Below are 19,920 nucleotides of genomic sequence, written 5' to 3'. Positions count from 1 at the left end.
ACATGTTTTGTGATTCAGTTGGGGAAAGTCCGATAGACGTACATTCAATCTAAAATGAGGATTCTGTAGTATGTTTGGTCTGATCAAATTTTATTTGTTTGAAGCGTTAACAAGACAAATCGAATCCAAACTGATCTTAACTAGGACCCGGCTCCTCAATATTGGTGTTGATTCTCGATTAATTAATTATCTGGCCATTGCAATTCCGCCGATTTCGCGATCGATAGCACCAAGCAGCAAAGCGGTCTTTATGGCATCCTGCCGGCGATCATTGACGGAAGGAAAACATCCATCAGTTCACATATAGAGAAACTCGACACCCAGACAATTAATTGAAGGGCTAAAAAAGCTAAGAAGGTGTATTAGATAGTCTCTAATACTGGCAGAACAATCAATTATATGTAGAAATAAAACCTACAGGTGCAAAGTTTGGCCACTTGTAACAAATCAATTAATACACCACCTCAAATCACAATTTTTTTAAGTATATAAAAATCCTAATGTAATGCTTTTCCTCATCTCAGGCTACTGGAATGGCATGGATGACTTTGCAAAGAATTTAATAGACAAGAACTTTCAAGAAAAGTAGTCCTTGTAGTGGGTTCTCTCATCTTTTTATCATTAACTCAACAAAGCCTATTTTTCTTCTTCACATTAAAAACACTCTCTGATGGATGTTTTTAATGCTGCCCGTGTCCGTACATCGAGTTTGGTGAGAAATAGTGTATCGTATTCAGAAGCACCAAGTATTCAAGTATTCACAAAAAGGTAATATGGTAAATATGAATCACTTTCACACAGAAACATTCGGGTTCAAATAAGGTCCGACCCAGCTGCTCAATTGACTAAATATTTATATTCATTTACTCACTCCGGGGATCTTTCTATTCATTTACTCAGTGAACAAGCTTCTGAATACGACACACTATTTCTCACCAAACTCGATGTACGGACACGGGCAGCATTAAAAACATCCATCAGTTCACATATAGAGAGTGTTTTTAATGTGAAGAAGAAAAATAGGCTTTGTTGAGTTAATGATAAAAAGATGAGAGAACCCACTACAAGGACTACTTTTCTTGAAAGTTCTTGTCTATCAAATTCTTTGCAAAGTCATCCATGCCATTCCAGTAGCCTGAGATGAGGAAAAGCATTACATTAGGATTTTTATATACTTAAAAAATTGTGATTTGAGGTGGTGTATTAATTGATTTGTTACAAGTGGCCAAACTTTGCACCTGTAGGCTTCATTTCTACATCTAATTGATTGTTATATGTGTTGTTTTTAGTATTTGTTGTGCAGTAGTTATATGCTTTATTTTTGAGAAATAATGCTCTTAATACTTGACCATGAATTTTATATAGGCTGCTCATTCCACCTAGTCCATAGGCAACGTCACCACCTAGACCCCATCAAGTACTTTCGATTACATAGGCTATTATGAATAAAATATGAGGTTCAGGTGATGATTATTTTCTTTAAGCTGGGGGCCATAATTGTACCTAGGAAATAAAAACCATCAGAAATATAAAGCATAAAAACCAATTGGCGCTACTTTAGCACCAAAACTATATTTTGCCCAGCATAGAAAAATGGAAATTATTTTGCATGTAAATTGAATAAGGTCAAGAAGATTTTCCAAACATGCCACGGTCAACCTACATATAAAAATTGGAAGAACATATACTGATTGACATAAATTAGCCAGAATTGGTAATAACATGTATTGCTACAAAGCAGTCCAATAAAAGAAAAAACAACAGATATTTTCTAGCAGAAACAAAATTTTATTCCATGCAGAATAATGTACATAATAAATAAACTAAATGACATAGAGATATATCAACTGAAAAATACAAAAGTTGATTATATAAGGAAATTTAACATGTTTCATTTCTTCAAAAACCGCATAACTGAGTAAGTTCCTTTCATGGAAAAAAAAAATCAGAACATACCCTAAATCATTGAGGGCTAACGCAACTGCACAAAAAGTTGGGTATCCCACTCTTCATCACCTGTTAGAAAGTAGGAACAACTGAATAAAGATTAAAATAAAAGCATATAATGCATGTTCCACTTTGACATTCAATATATTAAAAATGTGAAAAAAATAGATGCACTAGAACACTAGTTCCTGCTGGTGGTTCCATTCATCAGATTCTTCTTAAATCTAAACAAGGGAAAGCGTTAGGAACATTAGTGACCTCTATCAGAAATTTGTAAATATATGAATAGCTATGGTACTGGTATACTTGCATTTAAGTTGAAAAAAGTTTGTTTTTACAAAACTAAGTTAGATGAGAGTGTCAAACGCATCTTTACTCCGTTCACGCATATAAAAGACTCGATTTAACCGTGTCGTTGGCTGCTTTCGAGTGGTTCTCTAGGATACCTCCTAGCAGATCAGTGATTCTTTAGGATTCTATAATATGACAGCATCACCAGCTGTAAATTGTTATTGCTCTCGACGTGCCCCTCGGTGACAAACTGACGTCATTTTTACCAACTGGTTTTCTTTCGCTTTTTATTTGCTGAATTAGCTGAAAGAAAGAATCAAAGAACCGGGGAATGACACACAGCAGGAGCAAAGAGCAACACGGTAACTCTATGACGGTTGCCAAGAACTAGGAAGACAAGAGGCCTCATATTCCCCTCCTTTATTTTTCCTTTGTTTGACGGCAGTAGCGGTGTGGGAACGTACTGATACAGGATCTTCCTTGCATGTGAGCGGATGTTTCTCCTGGCCATTCTTCTCAAGTCCAGGCAAAGAAGAGATTCCCACCCATAAAAGAGGAAACAAAAAATAGTTATATACTTGGGCAGGTGCGTGAGTTCCTTGAGTTTGTCGTTCCCCCTTGGTTGGTAGCAAAGACATTGTTCCCATTCCATTTCCATGCTTCAAAACGTGATATAGGAGTACCTGCGCATTTCAGTTCTCTTCCTTTTTTTTTTCCCTTTTTGACGGGAATTTGTTCTATGGTGAAAGGAAAGGCGTTGACGTTGGATTCTAATTGTTTTTTTTTTTTTTCGAATTGTCGAATTTTCTTTACGGTTAGGACTCGCCGCGGTAGATAAGTTTTGATATGCTTCATTCATTCTTGCGGCGCCTGGTTGTTGGTTGTCTTGACGAACTTCGTTTGTTTCTTCCCCACAATTTTTCTTGTTAGTACGGAACTGAGTTTAGATTTCACTGACGATTCTGAAAAGGAAACTTCGTGATTATTGTTGGTGCATATTTTTGTTTAGGTTGTCTGGTGATTCTGAAAAGAAAAGTTCGTGATTATTGTTGGTGCATGTTTTTGTTTAGGTTGTCTGGTGAGTCTGAAAAGAAAAGTTCGTGATTTCATTTTCTGGGTGTCTGCTAAATGGAAGCAGACATTTGGTGGTAAAGAAAAAAATTGAGTTCCAGTCGAGAATTTATGGTTATCTTGATTGTCATCCCTCTTTTGTACCCACAAGTCTATAAAGGGGGAACACGTCACATATGAAATATCAGGCTTCTTACTTACATTTCGTGTCTATAATAGGTGCTCTGGAGACTAAAGTATCTTCGCAACATGCGGCAACTTAAGTTATTTGTTTCATTATAACTATACCACATGATAAAGCTACCCGCCTTATCTGATGAATGAATCTGAACCACCGTTTTTGCTGAGTGGGTGGATCCAGCTTAACCATCTGTTGACTGAAGTGATACATTTGTATGTTTTACCAGCTAACTTTTTTGTCCAAATGAGGACCCAAAATATGTGTGTCTTGAAGGTCATTTTTTCCTGTTGTTGAAGTTGCTGTGTTTTGATATTCTTGATCCGAGTGTTTGTCTATTTCAAAACGTGAATTTTGATGCTTAGGTGAAAGCATGGTTTGCATGATATGCACTGAAAACAGTGACCATCATTTTTTTGGACCACTTGTCAGTCTGAATTTGAAAGATGGATGCCAATGGATCGATGGCGGAATTCGATGCTCCAACGAATCCAATGGTTTCTCCACTTCTTACTGATCTCTATCAATTCACAATGGCTTATGCATACTGGAAAGCTGGCAAGCACCTTGAACGAGCTGTGTAAGTTGTGGATCACAAATGAGCATGAGTGGAAAGTGAAGACTTAATTTTTGGTAATACCATTTTTGGGGTCTTTCTACAGGTGAAAAAAATTTATTTTAGGAAGTCTGAGAAGAGATTTTTTTGCTTTTTGTGAAGATATGATAACCATGTATGCACCAGATTTTAGGAATGCTAAGTCCATCGTTCTTGGTAATTGATTCTCTATTTGTCAAATGGCAATTAATCACAATGATATTTCAACAGTTTGCAATCCTCTGCAGAAATTTTATCGTTTTTTTGTTCTCAATTGATCAACAACAGAAGTCAGAATTTACAGTGACATGCCATTCAGGGAGCAGACGCAAGTAAAAGAAAAACAAGCTCTTGTTAGTTTCTGAGCAGTTTTCATATAGCAAGCTTCAAAAAATCTCTTGTTTAGAAGGCTAATTTTCAATGAACGACTGGTTGTCATCGAAGCTGCTGTTCTGATGACTTGCCCCATGTATGAACTTAAGGGAAACGACATCAACATATTATGGACACATTAAATGTTTCAACTTGCAGGTTCCGGTGATTACTGAGTCATGAATCTCATCTAGCAGCACTCATGCTTTTTTCTGCTTTTAAATGCATAGAGAGTTAAAGAAGGGCATGTAAGTAAAGAAAGCTTCATTGATGCAGGTTGTAAAAGTAATGCTTCTAATTGTATGCTTGATACCAACTATGGTAGAAAATTCTCAACTTTATTTTATACATTTGGAAGTAAATGTGTAATTGAAACAATAAAACCAACACAATGATGACTTTTGATTCACGTTTGAAAGCGAAGATGTAATTGAAGTAACAAACCTGCACATTTGGAAGTGAAACTTGAACAAAATAACAGACCACCGGCAAGTTGAGATGGTTTAAGCTTTGTCTGGATTCTCAGTTTTGAAATTTCTTTCTGAGGAACTCTGGCTTTGTTTATTCCAGTTAACCATATTTTATGATATGAATAATTTTTTTATAAATGACACAGATTATTGTAAAATGACAGCCTTTTCATTTTTTTTTTTAATTTCTTTCTCTATTTTGTCAATTCAACTTCGTCTTATCTAATTTAGTAAATGGTGTGTTTCAGGTTTGACTTGTTTTTCCGAAAGAATCCTTTTGGTGGTGAATATACTATCTTTGCTGGCTTGGAAGAATGTATTCGATTTATTGCTAATTTTAAGCTTAAGGAGGAAGAAATTGATTTCATTCGCGCTGTCTTGCCTTCCACATGTGAGGTATACTATAGTATTTATGCTATAAGTCTCTTAAATCTTAGTGTTCATCAGCATGCATCCTCCTGGAAATACAGTTGTTTTTTGTGCAGAATTTGTGTAGAAAAAGCAAAAAATTGTGAATCAAGAATCCTGAAATTCTGCTACCTAAATAACTGGGTACTACATAAGTTAGATGATAATTCACTTGCAAGAATAATGAGTGCATCAAAATTTTTTTTTATTTAATCTTCAACTGCTTGGATTGCTGATTATGTTATTGCATTAGGTGTGGCATTTAGGATTTATTAACTGATTTATATCTCACATTGTTTATATGGGCCTGTTCTTGCAGTCAGACTTCTTCAGGTTTGTTTGACTTAATCTTTTCATTTTCCGTCTATCTCACAAGATTTCAGTTTTTTATTGCTGTGACTCTTTCACTTCAGTTTTAATCATATAGTGTAGAAAAGTGGACTATCTGTTCATCTTTATATCTTATAAATTGAGTATCTGTTTACTTATGTTGTATAACTTGTATGCTACTCCCAAATGCAATGAACAGCAAAGGCTTTTTATGAGTCAAGTTCTAAGATGCCAATATCAACTGAAATGTATTATATATTTATGGTTTGGTTCTCTCACTTTTATGCTCATGAATATTTTCCATACAAGTAGGATTTGATCACGTAGGAGCTTATTTATGGAGGACTAGGCTTTGCAATTATACTGTTTAAATAACACCCGATAAGAGAGTCACATGTTCCTATTGGGAAACATTCTTTGCTTTATTCATAACATGGCCAAGGATTTTTAATGGAACTTTTGCTACATGTTCCTTCATTAGCTATACTTATATTAAAGTTATGGTAGGTTGGGTTTTTTGATTACCTTAGAGGAATAGACTGCTCAGATGTGGAAGTGTACGCAATTTTGGAGGGCTCTGCTGTTTTCCCCAAGATTCCTCTAATGAGAGTTGAAGGACCAATTGCTGTGAGTGTCTGTAATAGTGATGGTTTTCTACTCCAATTAAATTATTTACTTTGTCTTTTAAAAGGATGCCATTTTGTTCTTCTATATTTACATATATGATGTTGGAGTCTGTATTTCTGTTTTCCTTCAGGTTGTCCAACTCCTAGAGACACCCTTTCTGAATCTAATAAATTATGCATCACTGGTTTCTACAAATGCTGCAAGGCATCGTGTTGTTGCAGGGAAATCCAAGAGTCTGCTCGAGTTTGGACTTCGACGAGCCCAGGTGAAGCTAGTAGTTATTTTTTATTTTGTTGAAGGTGCTTTCTTGTTGCCTTATTATGATTTTGTGCTATTTGCTTATGTAGGGACCTGATGGTGGAATAAGTGCATCGAAATACTGTTACATTGGCGGATTTGATGCAACTAGGTTCTTTTAGTTCTATGAAATTGTGAAGGATTGAGGATTTTAATTTCTTTTCCTTATATTTTACAGAAACTGCAACCTAGGTTGAGCGAGGCTCACCTAGACATAAAGCAGTGTGTCCTATACCACTACTTTTTCAACTGAAGATTTTGACATAAATATACACATTCCTTTACATGCATAAATACCATTTTGGAATTTGATTTAGTCGGGCAGGCTTCTATAATGTGCTTTTTCTTCCCAGTGGCCATTTGTCTATCACTTTTGCAGTAAGTAGTCTCATGCTTTCCTTCCCTTTTGGGGCTCTTATTCTCAGCAATGTTGCTGCTGGAAGAAAATTTGGAATACCACTTCGAGGAACACATTCCCATGCTTTTGTCAGCTCGTACACGGTATGTATTAATGGTATGTGTTATGTTTTTGTCAGTACATTGCTTATCTTGCTAACTTATACATATATATAGATGTGCGAAGTACTATTTTCTGTTGGTCCTTGAGTGCTTTTTACTGTCCTGTGGGCAGATGCATTTTGTCATGATGATTTTAAGGGGTGATCAGATACTGTTACTATATAGATAGTTTCAATAGCTTGAAATTACTGATATTTGTTTACACTGCTTGGACAAGGCAGACTTAATTTCTGTAATTTTTCAATATATTTTGTATTACATGCCAGCTGAAAAGTAATGCTGTACACACCTACACGGCAGTCTGACTGTTCTTTCGCAGTTTCACTGCTTTGTCATGGAGTAACTGTCAACTAAATGGGTCAACTGATTAATATATGAAAGTCTCTGAAGGCATGATGAGAGGTTTTTCTCTCTTCTTGCTCTCACACTGGCGTTTGGTTGAAGATGGTCTTAACAGAATGATAGTGTTATTGTTACTGAGGCTTTTCTAGTTTGCTCAACTTATATCGTCTTACCAATTTCCAGTCGATCATTTGACTGTTTGCAGGGCCCAGATGAAATCATAGAGAAAGCACTTCCAAGGTTTGATGGTTCTTATGTCTGTGAGGATTTTGTCAGTCTTGTAGAGGCTTGGCTCAGTAAACTTCAGGTTGTTGGTGGCATGTATCTGCATTATCTTCATTTATTACATGCCTCATACTTTAATTATGTTTTTGTAACTTATCTCGTATATGTGCTATGTCTTGTTGTTTTGATTTGCTTGTTGTTCCTTCTGAAACACTGGTTGCTTTTTTTTTGGCTGATTGGATGCTGTTGTTAATCTGCTATTTATAAATTGATTTTGCATTAGCCACTTTTACTGACTGATTTGTCTTTGTACATAAATCTTATTTTTCTTTTTTCTTTGATGTTGATATCCCCAAAAATCTTTGTATCTTGATTGTAGATTTGCATGTTATTTTGTGAACAAAAGACTTTGATTTTGTTTTTAGATTGTTCACAAATGCTGTCATTATATATATGTTCCCACTAATTAATCATCGCCTCATTTATCCAAACCATATTCCTTGTTCAGTATTGTCTTTGCATTGATTTTTATGTTTTAACTGGAGTCCTAAAATTTCAGTTGCTACTCAAATTAGAAGATTATGAATGTAGCTACTTTTGGAAACCTTTGTTTATGTTGCTGATTTTTTCCTGACCTGCCAGATTGCCATTATCTGTTAAATATGGGTATAACTGTCTTATTCTCGCTTGGAGGGAGTTTTGACTCCCCGAATCAAATGTTTCATGTGACTTCCCATCTTGCGGATAAATCAACTTTTATGGTAGCACTGTTTTTCCTTCATGACCCAGCAGGCTTGCTTGTTTAAACTGAAGGTTGCATATCTCCACATGGCCTGAGAGAAGCAGAAGACAACCATCTCAAACCTGACAACTCTTTTTGCACATTTTTGGTGTCTGCACATAAAAGACAACATGCCACCTCACCTGAAATATTTATGTTATTCCTGATGCGAGCCAAAAATGACTTTTTGGCCTAGCTGCTTTTCCCTTTGATAACTGATAAAGAAATGAGATACTGTGGCCCACCTGCCTCTCAAAGAAAAATACCTTGTATACATGTACCATCATTTTACTTTATTACATTAGTACATGAAATAGTTTGCCTCACTTTTTATCATTGTGTTGTCTTGCATGTGCCTACTGCCGACACCTACCTCCTAATATTCAAAACGGGACCAGTTGGACACATGTATGCATTGTAAAAAATCCTGACTTGTGGAAAATATTTTTTATCGGATTTAATTTGGAAGAAAATATGGAATTTTACCTAAATAAAAGCTGTTCCATCTCTGGCAAGCATTACAATAGGTTCTTGTGTAATCAAAACATAGTGTGCTTGTAGTGCAAGATGAGTTTCTATTCGCATAAGTATGTTAGTGTTCATGGACAATAATTTTATGTATGCTTGAAATATATTCTCAAAAAATTTATGTTGGATATTCTTTTACGTGCCATATTTAATGTTCCTTGTGAAGATAAGAATAGACGTTCTGACATATTGGGATGCACATGTTTTGTTGATTTGCTTTCCTTTTCATGGTTGGTCTTGTATGTTGCCAGACAGCTGGTTCATTATGCGGTGTTTTTAGCGAGACCAACCTGAGTGAGTTGACTGCTTTTACATCATATGCACTGGCATTTCCAAGCAGCTTTCTTGCCCTTGTGGACACCTATGATGTAAGTCTTTCATAAATATGTGTCTGCATGCATTATTTATTCATCTTCCTCTTAGTTGGCTGCTGTGTCATATAGTCCTGAAACTTACATGTTTCAACATTAAAGAGATTTTTTTAGGATCTATTAATAATATTGTTACTAAGTGATTTAATATCAGTAATTTCAAGGTATTTACATAGGTGTGGAAAGTCCATCACAATTATAGGCTGGCTGGTCCCAAAGCTTGCGATTTTATTGCGGAGCTAGATATCAAGGTAGTCCGTCATCCAAGTTGTCAAAATCAGGAATAGGAGAAAGATCTTTCTTGACCCTGAAAAGACTAGTCACGGCTAGTAGGTCCAACTCAGTCGAAGTCAAAATAAATAAATACACATACTTATATGAAAATAAATAAAGAAACATGTATATCTATACAAGAATGTGCATATCTATTTATAGGTCAGGGACTAGTTGCTTAACCAAAGACTATCTGACCAACTAGTCTCTGGTTTGAGATGCACGACAGTTGATAGCCATCTCAACCAAATAATTATAAACATGTCTACTTTTGTATCCATTTGTAACATAATCATATACATGGTGACATGTGTACATATATGTACATTATTATGTGTTATACTCAAAGGCTATACTGTGTATATGGATTAATTGTTTTTTTCTTCTTTTTTCTGTGCTTTTGTTTTTGTACTTTTTTTTGTGGTTTCTAGTTTTGGAAAAGATTGGGTCTTGACCAAGGTTGACTAGCCGTTGGCTAGCCCTATGGCTCCATTTAGAGCCATTGGGAGCTGGCCAAGGTCTGGCTCCCTTTTGCTAGCTGTATATACAGAGCGCAGAACCCTCTTGTGTGCTCAATGTTTTTGCCAGCATCTTGTGATCAGTTCTGTCATATATTTCATCTTTTGTCTTGGGTTGGTGATTGTCCTTAAGTGCCATTATTCTTCTTTGGTCTATTGTTGGGTCTACACTGTTTGGACTTTACGATAGCATCCATGGAGACAATTTCATGTTTCATTATCGACCTACTACACTTTGCTGCTGCCAGAGCTTGTCAATTGATTGTGATTGTTCGATATCAAGTTGTGCATATTGTTGATTATATGCCTTTAACATGTATAGGGTCCCATAGGAGTTGTCTGATGCTTGAATGTGAAGTTACCAATTTTTTTATTGAACTCAACTCTAAATAGGTGATATTGCTGATGGTATCATAAACTCTTTGGCAAATTACTATGCATGTTTTCAGTAGCCCAGAGGCATGGTTTTGGCTAAAGGATGACAATTCTGCAGAGAGATTGAGTGTTTGTGTGACCTCTGGAGCTATGCTTCTTTTTGGATAACTGATCAGCACCTTTTTTTCACTATATGCATTAATGCAGCATCACAATACTCTGATGGGGGATATCTGCCCTGGAGTGAAGTAACGTTGAATGAACATTAAAAGGACCAAAAGGCTAAGCCTGGGCACTGAGCCGGGCTGCCAGCGGGTAGCCGCTACCAGGCCTGGGTTTCGGGTGTCAGGCGGCCTGATGCCCAGGCTTACAAAAGGCCATCTTAGTTCTCATATTGCTTAACAGCAAGTGGATCTGACCCAAATGTTAGCATCTGTGTTTTTGGAAAAGTGATCAATGGCCCTAAAAGGTGGTAGTAATGCATAGAGGAGAGCGAAAGAGTACATTCTGCTAATTTGAACATACTTAAGCATGTCAGAGCATGTCCCAATATTCTTTTTTTATTGATTGCATGAGCATCTTTCTAAAAGAAGAGTTGGAGGCATGACTAATATAGCAATATAGTGCCTTTTCATGTATGCAAAATGAATATCAGACCACAAAAGGAAATGGATAACATGTCAATCTTAATGTATGTTGACATAACCTTGCTGGCTTTGGTAAATATGTCCATGATCATTTCTATAGGCATAGGTTATTCTTGACCATACCTTTTCTTTCTTTGCATAAGTTGATTAAAAGAGAGATGCCTATTTAACATTCTAGGCTATGGTAGGCATCAGTCAAGGAGCAATGTCATTTTCCATACTTGTTCAAACAAGCCAGTAACATCCAGTAAAATAAAAAGTTGGTATTTTCTTAATGTCAGGTAGATAACATGAGATTGTGTATGAAGGTTTCCTTGATGGACATGTATGATGAGTTTTCCAGTGTTATAACAGTCAGAGTACGTTCGCCACCCCGATAGTGTTATCAAACTTCAACACAATGTGCAGAACATGCATGAGTTAATCCCCAAATTTGCAGACCAGAATCTAGGTGATTTCTTGTATAGTTTAGGTCAACCAATTAAATATGTGAGCAGCACTACTGCTCAATATTGAAACCCCTGAATTTAGAACATTTTCTTCTTAAATGCAAGTATACCAGTACCATAGCTATTCATATATTTACAAATTTCTGATAGAGGTCACTAATGTTCCTAACGCTTTCCCTTGTTTAGATTTAAGAAGAATCTGATGAATGGAACCACCAGCAGGAACTAGTGTTCTAGTGCATCTATTTTTTTCACATTTTTAATATATTGGATGTCAAAGTGGAACATGCATTATATGCTTTTATTTTAATCTTTATTCAGTTGTTCCTACTTTCTAACAGGTGATGAAGAGTGGGATACCCAACTTTTGTGCAGTTGCGTTAGCCCTCAATGATTTAGGGTATGTTCTGATTTTTTTTCCATGAAAGGAACTTACTCAGTTATGCGGTTTTGAAGAAATGAAACGTTAAATTTCCTTATATAATCAACTTTTGTATTTTTCAGATGATATATCTCTATGTCATTTAGTTTATTTATTATGTACATTATTCTGCATGGAATAAAATTTTGTTTCTGCTAGAAAATATCTGTTGTTTTTTCTTTTATTGGACTGCTTTGTAGCAATACATGTTATTACCAATTCTGGCTAATTTATGTCAATCAGTATATGTTCTTCCAATTTTTATATGTAGGTTGACCGTGGCATGTTTGGAAAATCTTCTTGACCTTATTCAATTTACATGCAAAATAATTTCCATTTTTCTATGCTGGGCAAAATATAGTTTTGGTGCTAAAGTAGCGCCAATTGGTTTTTATGCTTTATATTTCTGATGGTTTTTATTTCCTAGGTACAATTATGGCCCCCAGCTTAAAGAAAATAATCATCACCTGAACCTCATATTTTATTCATAATAGCCTATGTAATCGAAAGTACTTGATGGGGTCTAGGTGGTGACGTTGCCTATGGACTAGGTGGAATGAGCAGCCTATATAAAATTCATGGTCAAGTATTAAGAGCATTATTTCTCAAAAATAAAGCATATAACTACTGCACAACAAATACTAAAAACAACACTTATAATAAAAGAACATGTTATACAGATTATATTTATACAACACATACAGAATGCCACTAGCTTAACGAATCCAAGAAGTGGCCTAACAATTTAGCACATTAAAATAAATTAATTTAAAAAGAAAAACAATAAACATTGAAGATTAATATGTTTGTACACATACAAGAGGCATGTAACAGAAAAAGATGTATTTATATTACGTATCATAATTTCTCAAGCTTGACATGCAATAACAACATTAAAACAAAACCGAAGGCATCTAATTTTTTGACAGCATTAGGAGAATAAGCAAGTAAATTGACACTAACAAGTAAAAACTATACAAAAATGGCTGAAAATGCAAAACTTTAACAGACATTAACACCATACCAACAGCATGACAATAAATGACAGCATTTGAAGAAGAAAAAACAAGCAAGACAACAAAGACTAAGAGAAAGATGGCAGAAAGAAGAGGAAAGAAGATCATGAAGTGAAGGGAAGTTGTGGGGTCCTGGAGTTGTTGTTAGAGTTACTTTGATCTGGGACTATCGGCATTCTCATGCCACTCCTTCCAAGAATCATCCCATCTTATCTGCTTCTTGATCACTTTGTTGTCTTTTGAGGAATCTTTAGTATGCCTCAATTAATATTAATTCTTTATGAAATGGTATTAACTCAGGCTTCCTATAGAGCAGGTATAAAGCAAAAGGTATTAGGTTGGACTCTGGTGATCTAGCCTATCTGTCTATTGAGGCTCGTAAGTTCTTCCGTGCTATTGAAAAAGAATTTGGAGTTTGTGGTTTTGGAGACATGACAATTACTGCAAGTAATGACATTAACGAGGAAACGTTGGATGCCTTGAACAAGCAGGTGGTCATTTCATTATGACATTTGATGTCTAAGCTCCTCAAAAACAGTAGATTATGATTCCATTATCTGTCTAGCAGTGTGTATGATTAGTAAATATAATCCAGTTACTATAGACAAGGAACAGCCCCGAGGGGTTTGGTGCAGCACTCGGGGCAGTGGCTGGTAGGAGGCCAGTCAATGGTTCAAGTCGCATGGAGCTGTACCCCTTGTGCCAATGGAGTGAGTATGATGTACTAATTAATACATGGGACCCACACCAGGCACTGACACAGCTGTGAACCCTCAAGGGGGGACGGGGTGAAATACTTCTCCCATTCACCTGAACTATAAACAGGGGAACATTGTCAGCTATGGCATGTTCTTATCTTAATGTCAATTGTACTAAAAAATGGGCTATATGAGCTTAGTCTTGTTCCAATTTATAGAATCTTATCCCAGAAGCTAATCTTAAACATGATCTACTTCTTTAGGAACTAAAGTTTGATGCTGCATTGTATGTGCAGGGACATGAGGTTGATGCCTTTGGCATCGGCACCCACCTTGTAACATGCTATGCTCAAGCTGCCCTTGGTGGTGTCTTCAAATTGGTGCAGATAAATAACCAACCTCGTATTAAACTTTCTGAAGATATCTCCAAGGTTTTTATTGTGATAATTTATCTTCATATTTGTTGATTTGCAATATTTCGATTTCTTTCTCTTTCATCTTCTTCTTTGTAGGTTTCAATACCATGTAAAAAGAAATGCTACCGACTGTATGGTAAGGAAGGTTATCCTTTGGTAGACATAATGACTGGAGAAAAGGAATCACCTCCAAAGGTAACTTTCTGAAACCTAACCTTGTCTGAATCAACCTTAATCCCGTAATTTCCATTAAGCATGTTCTTTGAATGCAATTGAGCATCGGTCTATCCTTTCTTTCTGTCTTTTTTATGCGCTTAAATCTTTGAGTTGTTGATTTAGGTTAACGTGCCACCTTGTAAAGTAGTCTAAATGTAGATTACGAATGAATAATTGGTATACATGGAAGAGAAAGGGCATGATAAAAACTTGGTATCCTTTGTATGCACTATGCCAACATGGTTTGACATGAGTACATAAAATAGGAGTTGGGGGCACGTGTATCTCTGACACTTGTACACTTGTATTAGACTATTATCTCCTTAAAGATGTAATCATATAATATAAGTTACAGAAACCTAACACGGTTGATGGAATATAATTACTTAACTAAAGAAAGTTGAGAGCTGAGTGTAAAATGATTTGGTCAATGTTTTGACTTGAACTAGTATGCTTGTGGAAAAGTAATTCTAGTCTCCATGTGTGGCTCGTATATCCAAGCTCAACATATGTCCTAAATACCTTTGACTATGCTATCATGTACCAATGGTGGTCTATCGTCATTGCTCCTTGTTGATTACAACAATGCACTGGCAAAATTTGATGTTGCTCCTGTTGGTTAAATATTGGCCTGCATCTCCTATCTCATGGAAATTTTCTGTATGAGATGACATCAATAAGAGATATGGGATGACATTACAGATGTAATCGATATGAGCTCATATTTTTAGTTCCATGTCTATGGCTTCATATGTACCCATTACATTGTCAGTCTCCTTTTTTTGGTTACTTGTGGCGCTTATCTTATCTTTGGCATGACGGTAATGCTTCCTACTGGTCCGAAAGTTCGAATAATAATTTATGCTTATGTTATACTATTGAATTGTAATATTCTTAATTTTCTTGTTCTGGTTGAAGCTCTTGCTAAGCTAATCATGAACAGAATAGATTTATTCATCAAAAGGAGGCTGATGAAAGTGTGTTGGTAGTTTCAAGACTTGGGAATCATATAAAGCCTTATAGTCCTCCTCATTTATCATATAAAGCCTTATAGTCCTCCTCATTTTGGCATGAATCATGAAGAAACAAACAAGAAAATTATATGTTTTTACTATCATGAACCAGGGATATAAAGCCTAGATGCCCAAAGTTAAAAAAGTTTGAGAAAAAGCTTGCTATGGCTGAATATCAAAAAAAAAAAAAAAGATGAGAAAAAATCTGTTGGAGGATTATCACTTGCTTAGTTATCTGAAGTTCTTCAACCTTTTTCAATCCCAAGTATCGAATGTTGAATTTGTTCTGACACCAAATATAATGGCCCAACCCCCTCCAATGCTGGGCTCTGGCTCCTAGTTTCGATGGATCCCAACTTGCTTCCTAGCAAGTTTTGGTTCTAACTCTAAAAGGGTAGAAATTAAGACAATCGATCAATTAACAGCTCCCTTTACACGTCCTTAAAGATATCTCACAATTTTCAATGTGGGACTAAACTTTCGATGGGGTGCTACAATGTGCATCTGCCACTACATTAGCATTTATGAAATATCTTGAAGTTATAATCCTTTAGATACTAGAGTCATCTCCTCCATCTTAAATTCAATTCCTTTCGAGAGAATAAATACTTGAGAAACTTATGGTCAGAAAATATCTCAACTTCCACACCATAAAGGTAATGATTTTTTAGGGCAAACACCACAACTTTCAACTCCAGTTCGTGAGTGAGAGAGTTTTTCTCATATGGTTTTAGCTGTCTAGAGGCATATGCTATAATTTTGTCTCCCCAAATATGCGCTGCTAATGCATTTGTGTACACAACAAACCCCTTTTGCCCTGTCGGCTGTCAGCAATGTCAAGATTGGAGCGAGGTTAATTTGCCCTTCAATGTTTGAAACCTTTTTCACAAACTTCTGAGTATTCAAATTTGACTCCATTTTGTAGGAGCTTCATCATTGTGGCTGCAATTTTGGGGAAATCTTGGATGAACTTTCTATAGTAATTTGTCAAACCAAGAAAACTTCTAATTTTTGTTGGTTGACACATTCCATCATCGAATAGTTTTTACCTTTGTTGGATCAACTGATAAAAGAAATGGGTCAAAACTTGGGTCATGACATATCTTGTTCTGGTTATGTGCAAGATTCTGTGTGTGACATGCAAGGTATACATTTATATCTATATCTGGTTTTCTTACATATACTATCATAAGAGCTTATTTTGTGTGTTTGTGTGTGTCATGATACTTATTTTTCGTTGCAGGGACACACTATACCATATACAAATTGTAATGCTATTTGCTTGTTTTATGAATAGGTTGGTGAGCGGATTTTGTGCCGCCATCCTTTCAATGAGTCTAAAAGGGCATATGTGGTACCAAAACGTGTTGAAGAACTCTTGAAGTGCTACTGGCCAGGAAAATCAGGTATTAATAATTACTTGTCTTACAAACTCTTGTTTCTGTTACTTTGAGGATGGGAATGTAGAATATAAATTATATAGTGTGCCAGAACTGCAAGGAATTTATTTTTGCTGGATTTGAGCTTCATAAATGCTTTCAAATAGTTGCTTGCCATTTGGCCAAATTAGGCAAGCCCAGATTTGAATGAGGCTCACTTGACCTGCAACTTGCTGCACCACAAGTTAGGTGCCTTGATGAGGCATTAATGCACACAGACACACGCGTACATAAATGTACATGGATGTAGATACTAACATATGTATATCAGCTATCTTTATCTCAAACATGTGTTGAAACTTTTAAAAATACCTTTGCTTTTTCTGTGAAGGTAAACAAAGGGAAGAGCTGCCTCCACTTTCAAAGATCCGGGAGCGATGCATGCAGCAGTTAGATCAAATGCGACCAGACCACCTACGAAAGTTGAACCCAACTCCTTACAAGGTTACACGTCTTTTAGTTTATTTCTGTTTTTTATTATATGTTAATTAATCTGATGGGACAATTCTTGCTTAAAATAGGTGAGTGTCAGTGCAGAGCTGTATGGTTTCATTCATTTCTTGTGGCTCAATGAAGCACCTGTAGGCGAGCTGCAATAAGGATCTTCATGTTAGGAGCAACCTTTTATCCATCACCAAAAACCTGAGAGGTTGCATTGCTTTGTTTCTAGTTTATGCTTTCCTTTTGAAACCTGATTGCTCCTTTGTCGCCAAACCATTTTAATGTGCAGAACATGAAAAAAATAGTTCTTAATTGGACTCTGTCGTTAATTAACGATTAATTGCATCCACTTGTAACTGCTCTCCGGAGAGCTACAACAATACAGTTAATAATTAGTCGTCCTTCCTAAGGTACTCAAGGTTCCTGTCTTATTAGTGTCGAGTAGAGGATTTATTGCACTTATAGTGCTGTGGGCCATTTGGTTTCATTGCACTGCCTGTCTGTCTCCAAAGTTAAATTTAGATTCCTTTTGGTTTCGCCTTGATGTTTCAGCTTGAGTAGTTTAAGTTGACATTATGAGTGTTGAGTGGAATTCCGTTTTCACAGTAAAACAAGAAATATGAAAAGCTGTTTTTATGCCTCTTGTAAAAAAGTCCATCTAGCTTTCCAGATTCATATGGATCATCTTTAGATCCAATATCTGGTGGAATCCATATAAAATTTGTCAGATTTGGTTAGGTGAAACAGAATCCCTTTATAACGGGGTTGAGTATGCAGATCTGCAACAAGTCTGAGTTCAATCCTGAACCAAATAAAATTAGACCTCATTGCATTCAGCATGTATTTGCCTAGCTACTAAATCCAAGTTTGGTCATCTTATTGGGCTCGTAATTCTGGTGGATAGACAAAGTAGGTTGGTTAAATGAGGAAACAGTGTTTTGGCGATCAAGCTTGGGATCTATTACGGCCCTCTTCTAGGTCCGAACCCACCTACCCACCTACTGAGGAGGCTGCAGAAAGCAGCCCAGACCTAGGGCCATGTGGGCTCAGGCAGACGGACAAGCTTCAGAAGAGCTTGAAGAGGTAAGACACTTCATCAGGTTGCAATGGAAGGTGTGGGTGGAGCAACTAGGTCCAAGTGCGAGCAACTCAAGGGTATCCCTCAAGGCTTGACTGAACCAATTTTAGGACTTACCGGTTTAGAAGAGTCAAACCCATGCGTGAGTCCAAGTCCACGCGTCGATTGAGGTAGTCTAGGATCGAGCCTAGGCAAGATGGCCTAAACCAACCAGGTTTAGCAAGGTGCTCCAAGAAGACTGAAGTCTGGGTGGCAACCCAGACAAGTTCTCCACCTTGGGCTCACAAGGCTCAAGGGCTTTTCAGACATCTGGGCATCTCGCCCGAGTTGATTCATTTGTTCTTTGTTTATTCATTTAATTCTAGTTGTGTAAACCGAGGCGGATTGTGTATTGCTTTGGTTTGGAGTGAACCGGTTCGATCTATCTGTGAACCAAGTCACTTTAGCTAGTACTTAAGCTTTCTGTAATTAGGGTTCGCATTCGCATGCAATTTTGGAATAGAAGTTCATTTTCATGAATTTCCTCTCTCTCCTCTCGTGATCTCCTTTCTTCCTCTCACGTGCCTCCCCTCTCCCGCCGTGGTGCTCCCTTCTCTTCCCCTTGCATCCCCTCCTTTTGCGACGCCCTCACCCTCTTTTCCAATCCCCTTGGTGGATTCTGGTGATGGCATCAACCTTCTTCAACCAAAGGCTAATCCTTCTTTCTTCTCCCCTTTCTCGTCTTTCCCTACCCATTCGGCCTTAGGACCACGGTAAGGTGTTCCACGGCAGCTCCGGTGTACCACGGCCCCACTTGACCACAAACAACACCCCACTACATTGCAAGTTAGACTTTGGTGGCTTCTTTTGATGCACACAAGGGTTGAGAGGTTGGATCTACACCTTGAAGCTTGAAGGTAAACAAGTCATCGGTCTACTTTAAGAGAGACATCAAAATCAAAAGGTTAGTGGCTTGAGATTTATAGCCCGATATTGAGCGTCATGTTGGGATCGATCTAGGATAGAATTCGGCCAAGAAACTAGGTCTAGCCCTCGGTGAATACCCGAGAGTTAGATCTGGAAATTTGAGGTTGAAATCAGTGTAAGGTCATCTCTTACAAGGCTCACAATTGCCTATCCATCTCTAAGCCTGAGCGTCAGCCTAGCCCTACTCCCGCCCTCCGCCCTCCGTCCACCGCTCCCCCTCCTCTGACTCTCTCTTCACTCCCCCTCTCCCTCTGACTCCTTACCGGCCCGATGCCCACCCTTATCCATCTCCTAAACATGTCCCACAAAGTTTGAAGGAGATCACACGGTGGAATCTCGTTAAAATTGTTCTTTGACGGTCTCGGCTTCATCCCTGCTTTTCACCAAAATCAGCAACATGAAAGTACATGACTAGCCGCGCGGCCTCCTTGTGCTAACTTCTTAGCCACCGCAACCCCTTAAGCATTCCTAAACCGTAGCTCCCCATTTGACTAGCAAGTGGGGCTCACTTAGCCCCTCTACCGTCCATCTTCCACCTCGGCCTTAACTCTAAGCCAATCATCATTATTGCCTAGACCTAACCTCATTTCCCTAGTGGACCT

At 37.2% G+C, this 19,920-nt stretch overlaps 1 protein-coding gene across 5 annotated transcripts; it reads left to right on the top strand.

Annotated features, from left to right (window-relative positions):
* Positions 1–2,536: 2,536 nt before the first annotated feature.
* Positions 2,537–17,687, top strand: LOC116260093 (nicotinate phosphoribosyltransferase 2-like). Of its 5 annotated transcripts, none has more exons than XM_050079555.1 (16): positions 2,537–2,824; positions 3,920–4,067; positions 5,173–5,320; positions 6,170–6,289; positions 6,420–6,554; positions 6,637–6,698; positions 7,012–7,087; positions 7,653–7,754; positions 9,233–9,349; positions 11,956–12,014; positions 13,368–13,542; positions 14,046–14,180; positions 14,262–14,360; positions 16,692–16,800; positions 17,165–17,277; positions 17,371–17,687. In XM_050079555.1, exons 2-16 carry the CDS (start codon positions 3,934–3,936, stop codon positions 17,416–17,418), a joined length of 1,632 nt encoding a protein of 543 aa, XP_049935512.1. In that variant the 5' UTR covers positions 2,537–2,824; positions 3,920–3,933; the 3' UTR covers positions 17,419–17,687. The 5 variants fall into 5 exon arrangements, with proteins under 5 accessions (XP_049935512.1, XP_031494045.1, XP_031494044.1 ...); XM_031638185.2 differs by having other exon boundaries at positions 2,541–2,824; positions 3,853–4,067; positions 17,355–17,687; XM_031638184.2 differs by having other exon boundaries at positions 2,543–2,824; positions 17,355–17,687.
* The last annotated feature ends 2,233 nt before the right edge of the window (positions 17,688–19,920 follow it).

Source organism: Nymphaea colorata, chromosome 9 (assembly GCF_008831285.2).
Source record: "Nymphaea colorata isolate Beijing-Zhang1983 chromosome 9, ASM883128v2, whole genome shotgun sequence".
NCBI classification, from domain to species: domain Eukaryota; kingdom Viridiplantae; phylum Streptophyta; class Magnoliopsida; order Nymphaeales; family Nymphaeaceae; genus Nymphaea; species Nymphaea colorata.
This window is presented reverse-complemented; position numbering and strand designations above follow the sequence as displayed.

Excerpts from the sequence above, each read along its gene's own strand:
- LOC116260093 (XM_031638185.2), top strand. The coding sequence starts at position 3,934 with ATGGATGCCAATGGATCGATGGCGGAATTCGATGCTCCAACGAATCCA. Across the intron at positions 7,755-9,232 it reads CTTGGCTCAGTAAACTTCAG|ACAGCTGGTTCATTATGCGG; the intron begins GTTGTTGGTGGC and ends GTATGTTGCCAG. Across the intron at positions 14,361-16,691 it reads AAAAGGAATCACCTCCAAAG|GTTGGTGAGCGGATTTTGTG; the intron begins GTAACTTTCTGA and ends TTTTATGAATAG.